At 29.5% G+C, this 24,263-nt stretch overlaps 1 protein-coding gene and 1 long non-coding RNA gene across 7 annotated transcripts in view; one reads left to right on the top strand and one right to left on the bottom strand.

Moving 5' to 3' along the window:
- LOC118443122 (uncharacterized) overlaps positions 1-24,263 on the bottom strand; it is a 43,493-nt gene that overhangs the window by 630 nt on the left and 18,600 nt on the right. For 5 of the 6 annotated variants that reach the window (XM_035869637.2, XM_035869635.2, XM_035869636.2 and 2 more), the window contains 4 exons: positions 11,391-11,593; positions 3,525-3,616; positions 2,495-2,687; positions 260-1,150 (listed from right to left, as the gene is read on the bottom strand). In XM_035869637.2, the coding sequence (XP_035725530.1) occupies positions 873-1,150; positions 2,495-2,687; positions 3,525-3,616; positions 11,391-11,593 (766 nt within the window). In that variant the 3' untranslated portion in view covers positions 260-872. Of the gene's footprint in view, positions 1-259; positions 1,151-2,494; positions 2,688-3,524; positions 3,617-11,390; positions 11,594-24,263 lie in introns of those variants that run through there. The other variant, XM_035869639.2, reaches the window with a different exon arrangement.
- On the top strand, positions 20,284-22,629 carry LOC118443126 (uncharacterized). Its single transcript, XR_004838594.2, has 2 exons — positions 20,284-20,442; positions 21,475-22,629. It is a non-coding gene; the product is annotated as an uncharacterized LOC118443126 (long non-coding RNA).

Raw genomic sequence — 24,263 nt, 5'->3', positions numbered from 1 at the left:
AAAGAGATAATCTAAACTTTCTGGAACAACATAAAAAGAATATCTTAATACTGTTACTTTTCAATGTGATTTATATTATCGAACAAATTCTCATTAAAATATTTACATGTACGGGCGTTCGATAAAACGCAAATAGGAAGATAAATGTTGAAATCGAAATGAATATTCATAATGAGAAAGGAAGAAAGAGAGAAAGAGAGAGAGAGAGAGAGAGAGAGAGAGAGAGAGAGAGAGAGAGAGAGAGAGAGAAAGAGAGAGATAGATAGATAGATAGATAAATAGATAGAGAGAGAGAGAGAAAGGAGTAGTGACAAAAAGGACACGTGTCGCTAATTAGCATCTAATAAATAATCAAATCGCTGCATTGCAGACATATGGCAGGCCAGATTAACCGGCTCAGCCATTCGTGTTACGTTCGAAGGAAGAATTTCTAGGACCATCCATCTTAATTCTAATTTAGGTACCGCTTCAATGTACGCATACACATACAGAGAGAGAGAGAGAGAGAGAGAGAGAGAGACATACACGATCATGCTTAAAATTCAGAATGATGAGTGCAGCTCGTATATTCCAACATCGAGATCAAATTAAATTTGATAGATAAATATATAGATAGATAGATAGATACATGCATACGTAAATACATACATATACGTAACGTATGTACTTACATACATACACAATCGGCTAGTCGACGACTGCGAATTTTTTGAATAATTATATCACTATAATCATTCTCGTTATTTCAAAACTTAAAATAAGAAATAAATCGAATTTTCTTTCGCAAGAAAAAAATCAAAGAAGATAGTCTTCAAGCTTTTATCATTTGCTGATATTATTCTTTTCTTCTTCTTTCTTTTTTTTTTTTTTTCTTAAAGAACGTGAAGATTTTCGCAGCTCTTACTTTTACTATCTTTTAAACACATTTTATTTAATATTTCTCTCGCGAGATTGAGACTGTGAGCTGTTTTACTAGCGTGGAGCTTCGACATCTTGCCCTTATTACATTGACGTCTTAGCTTCTTTTCACGGCTTTCACGCAAACGAATCTGTTTGAGAACACCAACCAAAAGCTCGTCCACGTTGTGCTTTATCCCACTCGACGTTTCGATGAATTTGCATTCCCGAGACGTCGCCAGTTGTTTCCCTTCTTTAACAGAGCAAAATTTAACCAATTTAATTCGTAAATATTAATTTCTTCTTTCTATCTATTTTTTTTTTCTTCTCTGTTTGGTTCTTTTCATTTCTTTACGATTTTTGTATTTTTTTTTTTATTGCTTAATCTTTTTTAATACCCCACATCTGTTTACCGCGTAGTATAATCGAAAACGTAATTTCGTGCCATTAAAGATCTTTCCACAAGAATCTTTTAATTATCTCCACCGCAAGTAAAAGTGCCGATATTATCTTGGAGAGTTCGAATTCCATAGTATTCGAATTACTCTCTCGTCTTATATGTTCTTGACATTACAACGATGCTCCCGTTATTACGTGACTTAACGACAAACAATCTGCTGATTAATTCAGTCATATTTAATAATTAGTTAATTTCATCTTTTCCGCCTTGAAAATTTTTCATTACGTTATATATATATTTATGATTTATTCGCAAGAGTAGGTACTAAAAGGAGAAAAAGAGAAAGAGAGAAAGAGAAGCGATTTGCGTGGATTCGTAAGCTCTTTTGTAAAATTTTATTTATTATCTCGCAAAACTTTCGATTAAGAGAAATCAATGAATTTAACGTAATTAAATGGAGCACGCAACGACGTTAACTTCTATTTCTACGATGATTCATTTAGAAATAGAAGAATTGAAATTTCATGGGATATAATTTATTTTAAGATAAATAATTTTAATATAAATATAAAAATCGATAAATATAAAAATCGACGAATTCACGTAGAATTCATGTATTTATTTCACTGCTATTATTTCCGTCTAATCAGTGTTAAAACAATGAATTAAGTCGAGGAACTTTTTCGAACGATCCGATAAATTTACTTTCCCTCGAAAAGCGAGCTATAGTAATCCCACCTTACGATAATTCCTCCTTTCGTTCTTTCTTCCTTTAATGAGACACGGATTTCATTTGACCTTTAAAAAGAGACTTCTCTTATAAGAAAACGCTGTCTCGATAACGTTTCTTGAACTTCTCTTGGAGATAAGAAAACATAATGAATGTTATTCAGGAAATGATAGGTAATCAAATTCGAACTGACACGATATTATAGGTTTTCTCGATGTTCAAGGATATTTTCTTTTATTTTAGAAATCGAATGGTTTTTTTTTGTTCTCTCTCTCGTTAGAAAACTCATTTAATGATAATGAATCAAAACATTTTCTTTCCTTTATTTCTTCTTTTTTTTTCCTTTATTTTTTATATTTACATTTATTCTAATTATATCGATCTTTATTTATTATTCGTTTCGAACGGAATGAATGAAATAACGAAAAATTAGAAAAGAAAAGAAATATCATTACTATATCACTCACCATTTGATAAAATCGTACGGCTTCGAGCCAGATCGGACTTATTTCCAACCACGATAACCGATCGTTCCTGTGTGTAATGTTCTCTCCACAAGTAATTTAGTATTTCTTCGGCCATTTGAAAACTTGTTCGAGATACTATGGAATATACGACGATGCAGGCGTGCGGTTCGTACGTAGATAGAGAGTTCTCAACCTGCCTCAAACAAATACGTCAATGATTTCATTACACTATTTTCTCATCGTATCTTAAGTATTTTCTTTTTTCTTGTTTATTTACTAAAGAAATTCTTAAAGACTTTTCTTTAATCTTAAGAGATATAACACTCTTTAAGAGATACGCTCGTCTACAATTTCAAAAATATTCTATCCTTTTTTATTACTAAAGTTATTGAACTATGAATATCTTTAATTAACATAAGAAGATAAAGAAAAGAAAAAAAAATGATTACGAATAAGAATCCCTTAGGATATAACTTTTCTTTAATTAGTAGACAAATCTTTTTGATTTCATTCTAACGAATTTATACTTCGTATTTTATTTATAAATAGACTGTTCAAAAGATTTGAATCGTATTTAAGGAGCGTATCAAAGGAACAAACAACATTTTAATAACCAATAACCAGTGTGACCAACATACGACGTTACAGGGTCTTGAAGTTGATTATCTTGTTGCTTATCATACAATTCATTTAGCCTTTGGTAGATTTAAATACGATGAAATATGTTTCCAAATAATCTAATACGATTAATTTTTTCTTTTTCTTTTTCACTTAAAAAGAAAGAAGATCTTGAACTTATTTTCTTTTCTTTTTTTCTTTGTTTTTTTTGTTAATTGCTATTAAAAAATTATATGTTCCTAAAGTATGTGTGAAACCTTTTGGGACACCCCGTATATATAAAGAAAAAAAATTATTTCATCTCGTTTTAAACAACCACTCGAATCAAATTCATTTTATTTGTTTCGTCTATGTAGCAAATTCAAAGGGGAACAATAAATTTTGGTATTTTCTTAAAAATAAGTTTACTCACGCTCATCTCTATATGGGGATGATCAATGAAAATCATTTCTGATTCTTCCTCGTCGAGCAAAATAGAAACTGTTTTTTCTCCAAATTCGTCATCTGCGAAAGAGAAATACGAAGGACTGAAGAGTATGAATGGTACTTATATGCACGAATGGTACAATGCACATAACAGTTAACGCAGTTGCCTTTGTAAAATGAAAATTATTATTATGTTTGAAAATTCAAAGGGTAAAATGATTCTTTGATTACTCTTTGTGTAGGTGCTTATATTAACATTACTATGATGTGTATATACCATACATATATGTATGTCTCTGTACATATGCGTAATGGTACGTTTAAGCAGTCTCATTTTTTTATTACATTTTGCTACAAATTTTGAAGCATTTTATATATATATATATATATTGAAAGAATTTGTTTTTCTTATTCTCCGTATTATAAATAATATGTTGATCGTGTACTGTAAACTTATAGACTCTTCTTTGATCTATTTATATATTATGATCTATTTGTTATAATTATTACATTATAATGTATTATATACATCTAATATATAGTATACACTGTATACTATTTAGATTTATTAATATTTTCACAATTTGATTTAATAATCTGCATTAATAAATAAATAATAATAGTATTAATAATAATAATAATAATAATAATAATAATAATAATAATAATAATAATAATAATAATAATTTTGTTCAACCTCGCACGTTATTAAATCTTTTAAACTTATGTTACGAAATTTTATCAATCGACAAGTTGCAAAAGTAGCTTTTATCAGATTTTGCATTGATGATACTGTTTTTATTAACTTTGACTTTACATATGTATATGTATATATATATATATATGTGTGTGTGTGTGTGTGTGTGCGTGTGTGTGCGCGCGCGTGTGTGTATTTATATATATATATATATGTATTTATATAAGTATTTTATTTTAGAAATATATTATTTTAACATATATTGAAAAAATATGAAAGCCCACATTCTCAATATACTTCTCAATAGCTTTAATACTAGATTAATTAATACGTAATAGAATATTCTTGTCAATATGTATCATGCATGATATGGTATTAGCATAATGGTTGTCCAGCGCAGAATTCACTTATTACAAGAGAAATACTAGGATTACAATTAGGAATACTAGCATTACAATGACCGCTGGATAGAATGCGATAGTGCAGTTGTTCATTGATCAGTTCATTGATTCTCGGATTTAAATATTCTAGATTTTTTTCTTTTTTATAGGGTTACATCAAAAAGAAGAGATATACTAAGATGTATCAGCTAGAGCGAAAGATAATAATGAGCGCGTTAAAAATGCTTGTATAAGTATTGACAAATCTATTCTGCTACGTACTTTTTTTTTTAATTAGAAGTATTCAGAAGTGTATCGAAAACGACGGTCATCATTTTGAATATATATTAATATAATATCTTTCTAAAAAAAGAATACTTGCTTCGTATATTTCTATCAATCAGAAGTTTCTTTTTTTGTTTTGTTTAAATAATGTTAAATATCGTAGAAAATATAGGCTGGATAAAAAATGTTTCAGATAAAAGATATTCGTTTATTTACGTAATACGAGGGTATTCATTTAAAAGAAAAAAAAAACAAAAAAAAATTAACTTTATATAAGTACAGAATAAATAATACTGATGAATTCCGTGAAAATCCATCACCATGACGTGGACGATAATATTAATATCTATAATAATTTATCATCTCAAATGGGATATAAATGCATTTACAAAGCAAGCAATATTTCTTTTACGTATCAAATACTATTGTTTCTCGTTGGTGTCGATTAATCAGTACGGATAACTAAAAGCAACGGAGTCGACTCAGAAAGGAGGAATCGATCACAGGATACCAAGCTACGTAGTACTTACTTCGTGTATTACGTTTCTAATCATGATGCTGCAACATCTCAAAAAGTTCATCCGCATAGCTCGTTACACAAAAGGACTTGTATGTAAAGTCAAATGATACAAGCCATGGGAAATGAATTCGCTTGTCATATTGATCGATATCCCGACAGCCGTTCGCGCTTTAATGAAGAAAAATAACGTTGTAAATCGTTACTCGTTCTGACATTATATGACGAAACTAAATGAAGGAATAAAAGATTTTGATTGACGATCTTACTAAATGAGAATTTACATGATAGCATATCTATTTTTTTAAAAAAACATTTGAAGCATACATTTGTTCAATTATTTATATCGAACAAATATAATATATATATATATATATATATATATATATATATAACGATCTTACATTATTGAATAAATCGATGATTTAATATTTTGAATGCAACAGTATTCTAATATCCTGATAATAATCCAGATTTCAATTCTTTCCATAAATATAATCACAAATCTATTCTTTCAGATATTGCAGATCTTAAAGATAAATAAACAATTATAAATATTAATTATATATATATATATGTATATTAAAAAATATATATATTAAAACTGAATGCAAAATTCAATGTATAATATTCATAAAAAGCCAACAAAAAACTTTAATTAACTTCTGAGAAATAATAGTAAAAAAAGAAAAAAATCTTCTTTAATTTTCTTATTCGATCGAAGTTATTTAAACATATAGAAATATAATTTGAAGAGATAATATTTCGTTTTGTATTCTTATCTGTCTCGTATTAGAACAGAAAGACAAGATATGAATAATGAACGTCTCAAAGTTGCCAATGAAAAGCTACAAATACATGAATTCATATAACGCTGGTCGTTTAAGAAAACGCTACATGAAATCTCCATTATAGCAAGCTGAGAGTAAAATATGCCGAGTTATATTAATCCCTTCCTGAGAGAAAGTCCTTGTAAAAGAAAAATGTATCAAAACACCATGTCACATTGATATTAAAGGGAACATATGATTATAGATTATGCCAGTTTTATATGTATACACGCAATTATTTCTTTAAATATTAAACATACAAAAAAGAAAAAAAAATATTTTAAACGAATGTAGTATAATGTCGAAATCGTAAAGACATATCCTAATCATAATTATTTAACTTTCAAAGATGACCCTTGCGAAGAAAATTTGCGAATGTCACGTTTACATTATTTAATGGAACCCTATATATTCTTGATCACGTATATTCGTAGATGACGATTTCGAATTGTTATCAAATATCAAATGTTATCAAATATTATTTACCTATACATATATTTTGCATAGATCATTGTCGAGTTATTGAATTTAAAATTTGTCATATGGCCGACATTAGCTTTACCAGATGTACAAAAATAATTTAATTGAATCACATTGATGCAAAATGTATAAATCTATTATTAATAACAGAGAAAATGTAAAAGCTTGCCAATTTCGAAAATAGGACAGTAAAGGATATAAAAGTACCGGAAAATACGTAACACGGAGACAACTTAGATCCAACCTGATTCGTCCTGATCCATACTAAACCGATCCGAACCGATTCGACCTGACTATTTTCTATTTCGTTATTTTTAGTTCTTGTTATGTCAACTACAAGAATACGTAAAGGGTTCTATTAAAAAATGTAAATGTTTTATAGAGCTCTCCAATGTTATTGTGCAATAACATCAATAATTATCATTACGTTATATTTCCTCTTAACATTATACAAGATCCGTCAAAAACTTTTCTTTTTCTCTTTATTTCTTTCGCATTTTTTAATATTCGAAAAAATTATCGCATTTATACGTTTAACGTACACTAACATACTCTATATCAATCATATGTTAATAATGATCATTCTCGATAATGTAACTATGATAATATAAGGAATAATTACGAATTAATTAAATCTTTCTGTTACATCGAATTTCACATATATTGTTATTTGCAAATGTATCTATCAATCGTCCCATTTCGTAATCGTGTTAATCAAGCGCGATTTTATTAATTTAAATAGATAGGTACAAAGCGATCGAGATAATGCGTTTGTTAATGGTGATGCAACATGATCGATGTATTTACGGTTCTAATTAATTTTGAATGATTTAAAGGCGTTACGTAAAGTCGTAGGATAGATACGTAAAAGGTATATACAACATACAAAGGGAGAAAATATAATTTATGAAACGGACGCAAAGAACGATAGGAAAGGAAAATAAAAGGGTAAATTGCAGATAGGATTTCTTTCAAGTAATTTCAATTGATGTCACGAACATTATAATAAGATTCGATAGAACTTTTTAATGGATTAAAAAAAAAAAAAAAAAAAAAAAAAGAAAAAAAATAGAAAAAGGAAAAAGAAAAAAGAACGAATTAATTGCATCGTAGAAAAAGATCGATCGTAACGAAATCCTGTTTAAGGGACTTCGGTAAATGGATAATACAAAATTTATAATGGCTTTACATTTATCTACAATGAAGAAAGGAGAAAAGTAAAAGGAAAGAAACAAGAGAAAAAAAAAAGAAAGAAAAAAAGAAAAAGAAAAGAAAAAAAATTTTCATAAACTTTACAAAAATTCACTAGAACGCAATTACTGTGCTTAATGAGCGACATTCCGAGTGTCGAGTAGACACTCCCACGATAAGAGTTACACTCGTTACCAGGTAAAAATGTTCACCGCAAACGATTAAATGAAATAGTAAATGAGCTTACGTCATATTTTGTCGAGGAACTACCACGTCTATCACGTAAAGCTTGGAAAATCGTGAAGGCGTATCGTTATATTTACGAGACTTCAAGATACTACTCTTAATCTTTTGCCGTTAATTCAAGTGTACTTTTATAATTAATATTTTAAACAAATCTCGAGACTTGAACATTTCGACGACAACAACAACCACGTGTCTTTGAAATATCAATGAAAGAAAAAAAAAAAAAAAAAAAAAAAAGAAAAATAAAAGAAAAAGGAAAAATAAAAAAGAAATATTTTCATTTGTCGTCAATAATATTATATATAATTATATAACAAGTAACAAGGGCATTCGACGTTGTGAAAAAAAAAAATTATATATCATTAATTTATACATCCTATCTTTTGTCTAGCTCACAAAAATATAAGTATTATTTGTTAACGCGACTGTATTAGATATAACGATTTGAAAAAAAAAAAGAAAAGAAAAAACATTGACGTGCTCTTTAAAGAAAATATCCCAAGAAGTTTTACAAAAGACTGAAAAGTTTCTTCGGAGAATCTGTATTCCTGTCACGTTTGTCACGATAAATTTCCTTTCGCGGATAAAACGCACACCACCCCTTTGGACGATAAGACTTTTCTTCTTTCTCTTTTTAGTTCTTCTTATGAAAGGGCGAAATCCATCACCAGGATTCTTTTTTCCTTTCCGCGGGCAAAATTGTTGAAGGGAATTCATTCGAAAGAGTATATCGAAAGAGAATTTTAAATGCACGATGAGAAATAAATGAAGACAACATATAGGTTGGTCCATTCTACCATTACGTTTTTTCTTCTTTTTCTTTCTTTTCTCTTTTTTCTTTTTTCTTTTACTTTTTCTTATCATGAGAGGACGTATATTCCCACACACGTAAAAACATTCATACACATAAAATGCGTTGTAAATATTCTGCATAATTCTATGAACTTCTATTTTTGTTTTTATGTTTCTTTCTCTTTCTCTCTTTCTCTTTCTTTCTATCTCTGTCTTTCTCTCTCCCTCTTTCTTTCTCTTTCTTTCTATCTCCGTCTCTACCTCTCTCTTTCTCTCTTCATTTTATAGTTTTCACTTTTTCTCGAAATATCACGACGATCCAATATCGTGTAATGAGACAACTTCCATTAACGGATTACTACGTAGAACTAAGAAAGCTAAGTATTCAGATGAATTAGTTCCCACCCCTCTCCCTCTATGATCGATCGTTTTATCGTACTCGATCGAAAATCGATCTATATATTCTGTTAGAAAAGAATTTAAATTGAAACGTAACGTATGTACATACGAGCCTTCACGGATTTTGTACATTTCCACATCTGGAGTATTTCTCATGAAGAGACCGACGAATATTCGTTTTATGAAATACTTTTATATACCGGGTAACAATTCAAAAATCATAATACCATCCAAAACTATTTCTCACTTAACAATTGTTTATTCCAATTGCAATAATAATAGCAATAATGTTTTTTCTTCTTCTTCTTCATTTTTTTTTTCAATAAAATAAATTCCATTAATTATTATTTCCTCTTATTTCGATTTTTGACATCGAATGTATATATATATATACATATATATATATATATATATATATATATGTATATATATATAAAGGGGAGAGAGAGAGAGAGAGAAAGAGAGAAAATATACGATTATTATTGACACGAAAGATTCTTTAGTTATATGATTCTACGATGGAAGAATAATCGAATAAGAAGAATAGAATTATTTACGAATGAGCAAACAGACAAACCACATATTTTTCATTGCGTGGAACCTTCGTTATTATTCGGGGAAAAGAAAAAAAAAAGCTTTGACAAGTGTCCTTTCGTATACCTTAAATCACTACCTCGTTTCCAAAAATAGAAAATATCAAAAGATAAAAAAAAAGAAGGAGAGAAAAAAAATAAGAAGCAAGAAGAGAAAAAGAACAAGTTTATAGAATCATAGCTATACTTCACGATTTGGGTCGTAAACACGTGCAAATGATCATATAAAGGGCAATGCAAATATATGTATACGTATCTACATAGATATGCTATGTATTTATGTATATGTACGTGTGTGTGTATATGTGTGTATATATGTGTATAATTTTTACGTGTGTGTTTATGTGTGTATATGTGTGTATATGTGTGTACGTGTGTGTATATGTGTGTACGTGTGTATATGTGTGTACGTGTGTGTATATGTGTGTACGTGAGTGCATACATATTTATATGATTTGCGCGTGTGTGTGTAAATTTGCCAGGAGCATAACATGTGACTTGTGCAAGTTCGCTTTGCTCGGTGACTTCATTTGCAAAAAAAGAAAAAAAAACCAATAGGAACGCAAAACGAAGGAAATTCTTGTCTCACATTTCGTTCTCTTACATTTTAATATTATCTCTAGTGGTTGTCCGACGGAACATTTCTATTCTAGTGTAACGTCAAAATTCGTTCAAAAAACTTTTTCTTGCATTTAAATCATTGTCCCTTTTATAACTCCACTACACGAACGTCAGAGAGCTCAACAACAAAAAAACTCGAATTTATGAATGAGAAATTGAATAATGTATTTATGTTTAACTAACCGAAAGAATTAAAGTTTTCTTTTAACTTTTTAAATAATACTAGCTGTTCTATTTCAATATAATATAATATTATTCGTAATTGGAATAAATTAAATATTATCTTTTAATTAAATATGCTAATCTTCGATACTTTCGATAATTCGAATTATAATAATTTTAATATTGTAATTGACACTTAATATCAATGTAATTTTTTTTTATGGTCTTAGAATATATTAAGATTACAAAAATAGTATATCTCAAATTTGTTTGTTTATCTAGCTATCGTATTATGATTTAACTAAAATACAGATACTATTTTTTTTAAGAAAAAAACATAACAAAATTATTTGAATTATATATATAATTTTTTAAATTATATACATAAAAATATTATAATATAAACATATTATATATAAAAGAAAAAATTTCTATAAAATCATATTTCATTATTTAAATGGTACAACTTTGTTCTGTAACATTTTTTCAGATCATTTAATCTAAATAAAATATTCAAGGATTCAAATTTAAACGGTACTATGTATAATTATATAAAATATAAAATTATATTGCAATATATTTGAAATAAAGCATTTTCTAAATCTTTCGTCATAATAAAAATATCCATATAATAATGAAAAAAGAAAAAAGATAATTACCTAAACTGGCGTCATATGTGTTCATATACTCGCTCGTCATGAATTGTGAGACCAAGGCTGTTTTGCCAACTCCAGAGTCACCAAGTAAAACCACTCGATATTTTGGTATTTCCTCGATCTCACTTTCGGTACTTTCAGCACCACCTTGACCACTGCAACAGGATCCTTCGAACGGTGACCTTTCACCGGATACATTGCTGTTCCTAAAAGTAACATAAAAGATAAATGATTTAGTTCTAATTCTAAATTCTCGAATTTTGATATTCGATCGAACATTGACAAATTGTTCTATTTTATTAGTTCACAAATTGAAAATTTAACTTCGAACTGAAGAGTTAAGTAAAGGTCATTAACATTAACCTCGACTTATCTATTCTTTATGGTTAATCATCAGTAAATAAGAGAGAGCAAGAGAGAAAGAGAGAGATAGAGAGAGAGAGAGAGAGAGAAATAAAGAAAGGAAGTTCGAAATGTAAATGAAATGGAAAATATTCAACCACTGAATACATCCTAGATAAAACTTAATAATCTCATGGGATCTTAATAGTCTCATGGGATCTTATCGTGGCACAGAAATGCTTTTCCCGAATCGTCATACCAGTTCTCCCAAAGGATCGAACGTCACGAGATCGTCTCGCTATCGAAGTCCAACCTTAAACTGATTTTCTTGAATAAAAAGTAGTCGAATTTGATAAAGAGATGAGATTTTCTGTCACGAACGATACAGAGAAACGTAACATAAACGTTTTATCCTATATACCTGTTCATAAATCTTTCAATGTTAGAAGCGGATTCTGTGAATCAGGAAATTTCATGAAAATTGTGGCATACTGCCAACTAAGTGATTTACATTATATCTGTATCATTATTTTATCAAGCTTGCCAAAAGGTAGAAAAAAATCTTTATTAACGCGTCACAATGGCTAACCTATATTTTAGATATTGAATATATGTATATGTATACATGAGCACATATGTGTGTGTATGTGTATATATATATCTATATATATATATATTTATATATACATAACTAGTTATGAAAATTAAAAATCAAGCTTCTGCGAACAAAGAAAAGATTTTTGTTTTTTTATAAAGATTTCAGTATGATTAAGTCGAAATGAATTTCATTCAATGAAAATTTCTATAGATATACTCACTCACACGATATATGATACAATATATATGAATTTATGTAAGAAATTTAATAGAATTTATTTATTAATTGCAATATCATAATTGAGATGTCGTATTAAAATTAAAAAAGAATAATACACGTCTATTATTTTAATCTTATTAAAAGAATATTCTTACAAATTTTTAATGAAATATTAAAATACATAATTTTTGTATATATATAATTCAATTATCACGTATCTGATTCAATTATATTGTATATATGAAAAATGTAAAATATTAAAACTTTTACGATTCAATATGAAATTAATTTTACATTCATAATCATTGAAGACAATTGTATTCATTAAGAGAAAATAAAAAAAGAATAAAGAATATAACCTGTTTTAACAAGTATCATTCTTCATGAATTAATAAGAGAAATATAAATTGGCTTGAAAAAAAAATAGTGTGAATATTACGTCGAGGATGCTATTAGAAATATTGATCGAAATGATTATAATGATCTAACGATCATTCTAATTTAATTAGTACAAACAACTAAACGAACTACTACTGAAAACGGTCCGAAAACTGTCTTTACAGTAACAATATAAAAATAGAAGAGTAAATAAGATCCATTCCAGATATATATATATATATATATATATATATATATATATATATATATATACATATATATACATATATATTTCGTCGAAATACATATATATACAGCAGGCCAGGAAGTAATGATCAAAATGCAAGGGATGGTAGGCAGGGGAGTTCCAGATCGGCCTGAATTCTGCTATTTCGATCGACTTTCCTCCCCTAACTTCAAATTCACCCTCTCTCATTCACTTTCTCTCTTGTTTCAATGAAAGTGAGAGAGGGAAATGAAGAGAAAGATACTAAGCTATTCGTAACATCTGTGGCAACAATTTTTCTAAACGATAAAATTCTATATTACTCTTACAGACATTAATCTTCTTAATGAAATATATATATATATATATATATATATATATATATATATTTTATTTTTTTTTATATCGTGAGAAATATTTGTGGAAAAAAAAGAAAGAAAGAAAGAAGAAAAAGAAAGGAAAGAAAAACAAATAGAAAAAATGTTATTTATTTTCCGATGAGTTTTATCTGACAATAAAAAATAATTCTAATTATAAACAATAAATATTTTACGTCGTCATAACGAGAATATAATGCTTTTTTTTTTTTTTTCTTTAAGACTGACGCACGTCGAAGTTCTCTTTAAAATTCGATTCGATCGATGAACTTTACAACTCTGCAATTAAAAGGGAAGCGTAAAAAAGTATCATCCGACTTTTTTCGGATTTGTTTCTCTTTTTCTATTTGTTTTCTTTCTTTTTTTTTTTTTTGTTTCGTTACGTCAACTTGGAAAAGCCCTTTTCAAACGATACGATATTATCTATATCGATGAAAAGTTTCTATTAACTCATCGTCCGTTTCGTAAAATGACTATAGAATTCAACGATGAAGTATATCCGTCAGAATTCGAAGGAAGGTGAATATAGATATGTATTCGATTAAATCAAAGTGATGAAGGAATGGAACTATGTTGAAACGAGTAAATAAAAAGGTTCGTCGACGATACCCGTTTTATGGCCATCAACAAATACATATCCATCAATGATTACTCTCTCTCTCTCTCTCTCTCTCTCTCTCTTTCTCTCTGGAATATTCGATTTAGCAAAGTAGTATTATTCGTTCAGTGAGTATACCATTAATATGAGAAAAGGAAAATGAACGAAATCGAATTTTCTTTGAAGATATCAGAGTTCATTACCTTCGAGAATGGAAGAAGAATTCACAGAGAGAGAGAGAGAGAGAGAGAGAGAGAGAGAGAGAGAGAGGGAAAGAGAGAGAGAGAGAGAGGGAAAGAAAGAGAGAGAGAGAGAGAGAGGGAAAGAAAGAGAGAGAGAGAGAGAGAGAGAGGGAAAGAAAGAGAGAGAGAGAGAGAGAGGGAAAGAAAGAGAGAGAGAGAGGGAAAGAAAGAGAGAGAGAGAGAGGGAAAGAAAGAGAGAGAGAGAGGGAAAGAAAGAGAGAGAGAGAGAGAGAGAGAGGGAAAGAAAGAGAGAGAGAGAGAGAGAGAGAGGGAAAGAAAGAGAGAGAGAGAGAGAGAGAGAAATTTTATAGAGACAACATCAGCCTCTTATATTCATAAAATAACAAATTCCTTTTAAGACTCCTCTCGATTTGGCTCATGTTAGTGGAAAAGAGAATCCAATAATTGAGCGTCCTACCCTCCTATATTGTTTAAGTACTTTAAATTATCGTTCGATATTAATCAAATAAAGGGGAAAATAACATCGAGCTACGTTAATAATCAATTAATAATGAATTAACTTTCTAAACCTTCGAAAGCTGTTTGAATCCATTTGTTTCGTAACAGATAGACTCATATTTCTTTTCTCTCTCTCTCTCTCTCTCTCTCTCTCTGTCTCATCTTTCTTTCTCTCTATCTCTCAATTGATAGAATAGGATGATCGGTGAAAGGAATAATTATCGTTCCAATTAACGTAGCCTCGTAGAGTTAACGTAGCTATTCGTTCCAACGTGTCGCGAAGGAAACGGACAAGGCAGCTTCCTAATTTCATGTAGTCGTTTCAGAGGCCAAGAACAAAGCTGTTTTACTCCACGCTTGTTATGTTTGGCACGCACTACAACCATTGGTTGGCTGCAGGTAGAGCACGCTATATATAAATGAGCATATCTCTCTCTCTCTCTCTTTCTCTCTCTTTCTCTCTCTCTTTATCTTTCTCTTTGTCTGTCTATCTATCTTTCTTTCTGTTTTAACCGGGGGTGACCAAGAAAAGTAGAAAATCCGAGACAAATATTTACTTCGGCTATTTGAAGTCAGCGAACAATTTCTAGCTAAAAGCAAAATTCTTTCTCTCCGTTATAAAAGCTTCTGCAATTTCTCAAAGATAAAAAAGTTAAATTCCATTCTTTTTTCTCTATCTTTCTTTCTTTTATTCGCGTTAAAAACAACACGAATATATTTTATAAATAATATAACGAACGTACGAATAATAATATCTAAACATTATAGATGTATTTAAAATGGTTTTATTATTACTCTGATTTATCTAACTAACGACCGAGTAATATAATTACGTTGATTAACGCGAGACGAGATATTATTACGTATTTTGGTACAAGCAGAAGAGCTTGTATTGAAAATGACGAATTTAATAGATGGTATAGTAATTTTCAAAGATCCAATGAAAATTCGTAGAAAAAATTATTTCATCCTGTAATACGTTTCATTAATTTCGTTATAAGACTTTCTCATTCGTTTTCTTCGTTCTTCGGCTGCGATAATAAAAAATGGCTTTGATAAATAAGTGAAGGGATCTCGATACAAAGGTGAGAGAATCGATGGCCGGGATCTTCAATGAGAAGGGAGTTCTCGATTACAGAAATGCCGATGTAATCGTTCGAGAATATCTATATTTTTTCTTCCACCCATTTTTAACGATTTGTAAGGAAAAATAAAATCTCGGAGAATTCGATCGATATTTAAAATAAAAAGGAAACGAAACGAAAGATAAGTAAAGTAATTATCGGAGTTTATACGTTTCCATTTTCATTCAAATATTCAAAATGGTATTCAGAAAATCTATAGGGAGATATTCTCTTACTAAATGTGACGTATGATTCGTAAATGACTTTTTTCGAAGGGAAGTTATTCCTATAAATCGATTTTATTCCTTGAAGTAAACACAATCTTGCTCGAAACTATCCTTTTTTTTTTTTCTTTTACGTTTCTCGTATACGCACAAATACGATCTAATAATTTCTTTCCGGCTGAGCGAATGCCAGAAAGAAAAAAAGAAAAGAAAAAAGAAAAAGAAAAAAGACAAAAATACAAAAAAGAAGAAAAAACGAGAGAAAAGTAGGATGGAAATTGCAGAGTGTACGAATAAAAATAAAATATATTATTGAGATTTACGAGTTCGAGAAATCGCGCCGAGGAAAGCTCGTTAAATTAATTGCATCCTATGAGGGAGACAGAGAGTGAAAGAGAGAGAGAGAGAGAGAGAGAGAGAGAGAGAGAGAGAGAGAGAGAAAGAGATTTTTAAACGCAATGCCAAAAAAAGAATGAAAAAAAGAAAAAGAAAGAAAAGAAAAATTCGATTTCGAGAATTTCTTTACACATCTATTTAAAAAAAAGATCTCTGATTCATTTTATTGAATAATCTTGAGTGGTTGGGAAATTTTTGTAGATTTACTACAATGATACCAGCTGAATCATCGATCATTGATCTGAAAAATCACGCCGACCGTTCTAAATGGACGATGACTAAAGAATTTCGAAATCTAGTCTGGCTGTCTGAGACGGTGTTCTAAAAATAAATGTTGAAAAAAATGACAAACAACTGTTCGTATCACGATATAGTAATATTATGATATATCATTGTCTTATCTATAATTAAAGATAGTTAGATAATAATTGCATGAAAATATCTTTTTCTATCATTATAAATATTCAAATGAATCTTCCTGCAAACTTTAACGTCTGAATTTTACTGTTATCAATAAACTTAAGAATATTTTAATATTTCGAGAACGGTCAATAAAATGGAAAAATTTTCATTAGACGATGTACGAAAATATCCGAGTACTTCCGAAATATCAATTCATTCGAACTGTCTGTTACAATATTTCCATTAATTTAACTGTTTAACTGGAAAGTATCCAAAATATATCTAATAAATTGTCATTTTGATTGGAGGTTCATATCCGTGTAATGTCAAATCCCCCAGAGACTGTCCCAAAAATTTCATTTTGTATCTCTGCCTTCGTTTAGGTTCTCATAAATGTGCCAACCCTTCGAATTAGATGCAGGTATATCTAACTTAGTCGTTCTTGGGATCAGTTTATCCCAAATTGGAAAGAGTTATAATAAATTCGAAGTTCTTCTTTTTTTCGAATATTTATTTCGTTTTCGTCGTACACACAATGAACGGTCCCGTTCCCCTTACTAAAAGTTCTCGGAATGTAACATCCTGAAATATTGAATCGATGAGATATATACAGAATAATTTTCTAAGAGTTTAGGATAGCACAAGAGATTCATGTCTGATATATAATAAATTGATGCGTGTCCGAGAATAATAGTCCAAGAAAGGTAATATGAGTCTCGTGAAAAGGTATATTATATGATATCTCCAGAAAGTTTCTTTTTTCTTCAAATATGTATAAAGTAAGATTCAATGAAACTTTTTACGATTCGTCGAAGGGAACATCGAATACGTATTCACACCGAGGGAATAGAAAAATATATTATGAAATAAAGAAAAAAAAAAAAAAAAAAAAGACAATTAACATCGTTAATAAAAGTACAGAAAAAGAAAAAAAAACAGCAAACATTGTCGTATAAACAACAATGAAACAGTATAATTATTAAATTTATTCATATATTGCAAATAGAAGTATGAGCGAATGATTCTTATTGAACGAAGTCACGTAATTTCTTACGACTTTTGATTCACTCATCGTTAAGAATCACTTATGTTTTATATGGAAACAAGCGTCGTTAAGTTTTAAGACGCAAAAGAATCTCTGGCTTGAGATGATGACTCACTAAGCGTATTTTAATCAATTTATGTTGCAGCTATCTAAAGACGAACGACGAAAGCGCAAGAATACTTGGCAGTGGTGCTTAAACACGTTTGAACAATAGATTTGCATATGTATATCACGTTTATGTATTTTGCTCAAATAATATGAATTGAAATAAAATAGAATATTAATTTTTCTATGATGCATGATAAATGACTAAAGAGATATACATACATATATATATATATATATATATATATATATATATATATATATTCATATACAAACGTTAACGTTAAAATGATAACTTTAAGAATGTTAGTAATTTTCTCGTTAAATCAAGCCGGTTTAAAGTAATTATGCAAATTATTTTCAACCGCAATATTTAAATCCTACCTTTAGTAATTTCACATAGCTCTCTTGAGAATTTCTATTGTACACAAGATGAACGTATACATCCCCCTTTCAATTTGCCTTCCTTAATTCCAGACAATCCACTATTCTTGGAATTTACCGAAACATGGAAAGAATTCTAAACGACAATGAGCTTCCATTTTCACCTTCTTTAGATTCAACGTATAAAAGAAATCAGTTCGACACAAAAATACATGAGGACGAAAAAAAATTTCGAAAACTTAGTGTCGAAAATTTCGACAAATTTTTCTTGATTTTCATATCATTTCGTGCAGCTTATTTTCTTTCTTATCTATAATCTTTGCTTATTCTAAATATGTGATGCTTTGTAAAAAAAAAAAAAAATAAATTTTTAGGTATGCATACATAGAATTAATTTATCTTATTCATTCTTAATTAATTTCAAAATCTATCTAAGCTTACAATATAATATAATATCAACATTAATAACATTATTAATCTATATATATAATAAAATTTTCTGTTTTTCAAAGAGAAAGAGAGAGAGAGAGAGAGAGAGAGAGAGAGAGAGAGAGAGAGAGAAAGAGAGAAACAGAGAAAAGGATTGATTTCAATTGATCAATGATAAATTTCTATGAGCTTTTTGAAATGGCCTTTAAACTATTCATCATCGTATTAATCATATTTCGAGCTTGCTTGAATTAGTGCATTCGATGCATCCCAGCGAAAGATTGAAACTGCTAAAGGAGCTAGAGAAAGACAGAAAAAGAGAGAGAGAGAGAGTAAGAGAGAGAGGAAGGGAAGGAAAGAGAGAGAAAGAGAGAGAGAGAGAGAAAGAGAGAGAGAGAGAGAGAAAGAGGGAGAAGCCAGAGAAATGAGAAAATGAGGAAGGACTTCGTAAACGTGAGTGACAAGAAAATCAGAAACCGTAACCTCTTCGTAAAGAAGAGAAACGTGAATGGAAATCCATCCGGCGCATTAAGGAAGCTTAATTCGGGTTGCGATGAGAATTTAAGGGTTGATTACAATCTGGTCGAGCGACTGGTCCAACAAAGTGAGAAAAGGCTATGATGAATGAACAACCGAGCTCAACGGAAACGAAATAAAAGAGATACGGCTTGTATTAATTCCAGCTTAAGAACTAAATTTCTAATCGTTTTTAATCGTTCACTCGAAGGAGTCCGACTCATGAGCTAATTACAATCCAATTCTATTTAAAAGTCTCCTCGCGAAGGAAGATTAAAATATAACGATGTGATTTGAAATATTTTATAAAGAAAATAACAATTTTCTAATGTCATCTATGAATCATTTAGTTCAGTTTCATCAATTTGAAATTAATTTAAAAAGATTAATTAAGAGTAAGAATAAGAAAATTTTTTCGTTGAGATAATAATTTTCTAATCGTTTCACAAAATCAAGTTCCTAAATGATTTTAAATTAAATCATTTCATTCCGATTCTAAAATATCATTTCTATACTGATTCGAATTCGTCTTAAATAATTATAAGAATTTTTATTATTTGAGGAGTTTCACGTGAAAGAAAAAAAAAAAAAGAGGAAAAAGAAAAAAGAAAAGAAACGGAAAAATAAAAAGAAAGAAATATGGAGATTTTTATGGCATGAGAAAAAAAAAGAAGAGATTATAGCCGAAAAGAGATACGAGCTCATTTGTGAGCCATCCGAAATTCCCCGAATATTCTTCGTTGCATCTTCGTCGAGGACTTTTCCTAAGCACCCCGCGTACATCAAGCCAATCGTCATCTACCACGTGATCATTACCCTTCTACCCCACCTCGTCCTCCACCCTTGAGCGAGCGGGTTTAGAATAACCCGTAACTCCGTCGTTCTACTCACTCGTATGTTCGATTTCGACCGGTTCGTGTCATCGTTCTCTTCTTTCATACTATTCTTCGAGCTCTCGAAAACGTATCTACGATCATGGAGGTTGCCAAAGGTAAGACTTGAAAACGAAGAAATAAATATTACGTTTAATATTATAAAAAGACGAACGAAATCATTTTCACTTTTTGCAATCACTTTATTATTTTTCACCGGAGTGCTCATTTTATTATTTCTTTTAAAAGTGCGTAAAATATTCTCTCTCTCTTTCTCTCTCTCGCTTTCTTCCTCTCTTTATCTTTATTATTTCACATTTTTAACAGACATTTTAATTTTTTTTAATTATTATTTCGTTGTCGAAATTAAAAAAAAATTTTTTTTTTTTCATAAAATTTCCAAAGTAAAATATCAACGATCATTTCTTGAAGAAAAATGTATCACGAAAGAAATATTGATAATTGTAATTGATCAAATGAGACTATAAGACTCTGTAATATATTTCGAGCAACGTCTTAGATTGTAATAAAAGAAATATTCAAATATTCCTTCCTCGTTCGAGATATAAATATCCTTCTATATGCTCATGAATTTTCCAAAAAAGTACAATTTATGCTTACCGAATGTACGATATATACAAAAGCAAACAAGTTAATTGTTAATTTCATAATGTCCCAAACTATATACTATAAATAATACAAATGTCGAATATCAATAATATTTGTTCGACATTAAAAAAAATATATAGAACTAACTTACAGCTTGTTTGGTATATAATCGATTAACAGATAATAATTTAGAACAATTACGAAACTTTAATCGTATTCTAATTTTCAAATACAATTAACCAATCTCTGAAATTCATAGAAATCTGATTATCTTGCACCTTATTTAACACATAATCGATTAATAGATAATAGTTCGAGATAATTAGTTACGACGCTTCCAATTGTATTCTAATGTTTAAATACGTTTAATCAAATCTCTTAAATTTGCAGTATCACTGATCGTCCATAAAACAAATGAAATTAATTATCACATTCTTCAAAATTCCGCTTTGTAGTACTTAAAAAAAAAAAAAAAAGAAAAAAAAAGTAGAAGAAAAAGAAAGAAAAAGAAATCCAATACAATATAACAATTCATTTTTCAGCAAATGATACAGCGAGTAGCCTAGTCGAACAATCGAACGTTGAATCGGCATTGAAGTCGGTGAAAACGTTACAGAGTACGCAAAGCGTACAAACCAAATCAGTGATCGAGTCATCGACTTCCGTTAAATCGGTGACCACATCGTCGAGCAGGTCGCATCGATCGATGGAGTACGAGGAGTCGGTTGAATACACCGATGAATAAACTCATCTCGCGGCGAAATCCCAGAGTTCCACAAAAAATCAAGTGGACACCGAACGTGGTCGAGGCTAAGGTGTTAACGACATGCAAAATTATTTGATGGACTACAACTTAGTCCGATCTATTGTATAGAAAACGAAGAAAAAAATGTCCTCCGTCATTTAATGTCATAAAGGTACGACTTACGACAATGTTTAAGTTCTTTAAAGATCTATCTTTTTTTTTTTGTCGAACGAAGAAAAAAGTTTTCCTTCAATTATATTTTCTTTTCTTCTCGAAATATTCGATAATATAAAATAATTTCATGAATTAAGGAATATATCTTAATCGTAAAAATCTTATCGCAAATGATACGAACGAGTCGACGAAAGAGAGAGAGTGAAAGAGAGAGAGTGAGAGAGAGAGAGAGAGAGAGAGAGAGAGAGGAAGAGAGAGAAAGAGAGAGAGAACATAAAGGAAGAAAAGTTATAAAAAGAAAACATAAAAAGAAAATGTCTAAGAACATGAAAGTGAATCAACATGGAATACTTCGAGAAAAATTGACTCTCTTTATCGTACGACGACGGGTCAAGGCAAGAGCCAGGAATGCCAGTCTCGATCGAAGATGTCTACGTTAAAGAAAAAGACAAGAAGAATAAGAAGAATAAGAGGAAGAAGAAGAAAAAGAAAAAGAATAAGAAAAAAACAAATACGCGGAGGAACGTCTGGAAGTCTCGGCTACGAGTTTGGCTCCACTCCAAACGCCGGGTTCGCCGCCAAATAGCAAAGAGCCCCTTCTTTTTTCTTTTACGAATTCCCGTTCGTCTTTCTCCCCACTATTGGACGTTCACCTCCCCCTATACTCTAGTCCAAACCCTTTTCGCTCGAATGTTCCGTCATTGTCACGTCTTAAAAACCCGATTTTCATCTCAACGAATCGTTTAATCTTTGTACAATAAAATTTCTAAGACCGACACTTTGTTATTCCCTTCTAAAATCGATTTATCATCAATATAATTTATCATCAAAAATATTTTCACGATAATAATAATTGCAATAACAAAAAGAAAAAAAGAAAAGGAATTCTTTCGTCAGATCAACAACATCGTATTACACCGTTGTATCGTCATTTTGATAATAAATAATAATAAGTAATTTAAATAATAATATAATAATTTAAATATTATAATAATGAGTAATTATAAATTATAAATAGGTTTTTATAAAACCTTTTTAAAGTACCTTTTTTTCCTTTATTTACTTCTTTTTTGTTTTTTTTTTTGTTTTTTCACTTTAATTAAAACAATTCGATGGAAATTTAACTAGAACTAGAAAACGTATGCGAAGTTGTGATTCATTATGAGCACGAGAAAAATAAAAGGAAGTGTGTTTAGACAAAAGCATGATGAACCATGGTTCATAGCTTTCACATTTCATTACTCTAAAATTGTACCACCGGCACCGTTTAAACGAATTCCACATGGAATAGCTGCTTGTCGTCGACTAAATTCAACGCTGCCAACCAGTCACAAAGTGATTCATACTTGGCAAGATAATCGTATCCATATGGCTCAAAACAATTCATACAAAGAACGTATGCTTTTATTACGTTATCTTTTTCGGGTTTTTCTTTTCTCTATTCCTTCAAGTTGAGTCGTTTCTTTTTAAAAGAGATATAAGATTCAGAAAGATTAATAACATCCTTATTAACGGCTTGTAACGAATGTATTACAATAATCGTTAAATAGAATAAATCATTAGAAAATATTGTTTAAAGAGAAAAAATTGTCGTTCGAACGTACAAATAAGTCACAACTATTTTATCTGTCAAATCGATAATTAATATTGTAATTTAATTAATATCAAATTAACCATTCCACAACAAATATAAAGACGTTCTGGCAAAATTTTTGAAAATAATATGACAATAGAATTAAAAAAATAAGTTAATTTTTCTTCTATCTGATAAATAATAAACGAATAATAATTATCGAAATTGAAACGTTATCTACAAATTAATCTATTACGATCGATATTTAAAAAAATATTTTCTTTTTCACTTTATGCTTAGGAAAAAGAAAAGGAATAAGAACAAAAGCAAAATGGTTTTATCTTGGAGGAAAAAAAATTTGCAAAAAATGAATAGTATCCCAAGAGATATCAAAGAGGGGGATTTGGTTTCTTTCGATTTATCTCCTTTTCACTTCGCATGAAGCTAGGTTAAACTTTAAAACATAAGAACAAGCATAATATGGCAAAATTTTGAGTAAGAGGATATTACGCATAATACTTTACGTATTCTTTAAGCTATATCCAAAGTCGACAAATTTGTACTCTTGCTTTCTCTATATATTGAAATATAAACATACTTATTGGATCGATGCAAAATTTTATCGCATTTTTTATAAAAAAAAAAAAATTGAAGAACTAAAAAAGTTTTAAATAAATAATTTTTGTATAAAAAGTGGAACGAACTTTTGCATCAATCCAATATATCAGCTATATATACAACGTAATCTCATTTGATCGAATAGAACACGACGTTGAATTTGATTTATCGATTGTTTGAAAAGAAAAAGAAAAAAAAAATTATTTTCAAATTGACCTCAT

Source organism: Vespa mandarinia, chromosome 4 (assembly GCF_050613455.1).
Source record: "Vespa mandarinia isolate Hongniang chromosome 4, ASM5061345v1, whole genome shotgun sequence".
NCBI classification, from domain to species: domain Eukaryota; kingdom Metazoa; phylum Arthropoda; class Insecta; order Hymenoptera; family Vespidae; genus Vespa; species Vespa mandarinia.
Note: the sequence above shows the minus strand (reverse complement) of the source record. Positions and strands in the feature narration are given on the sequence as shown.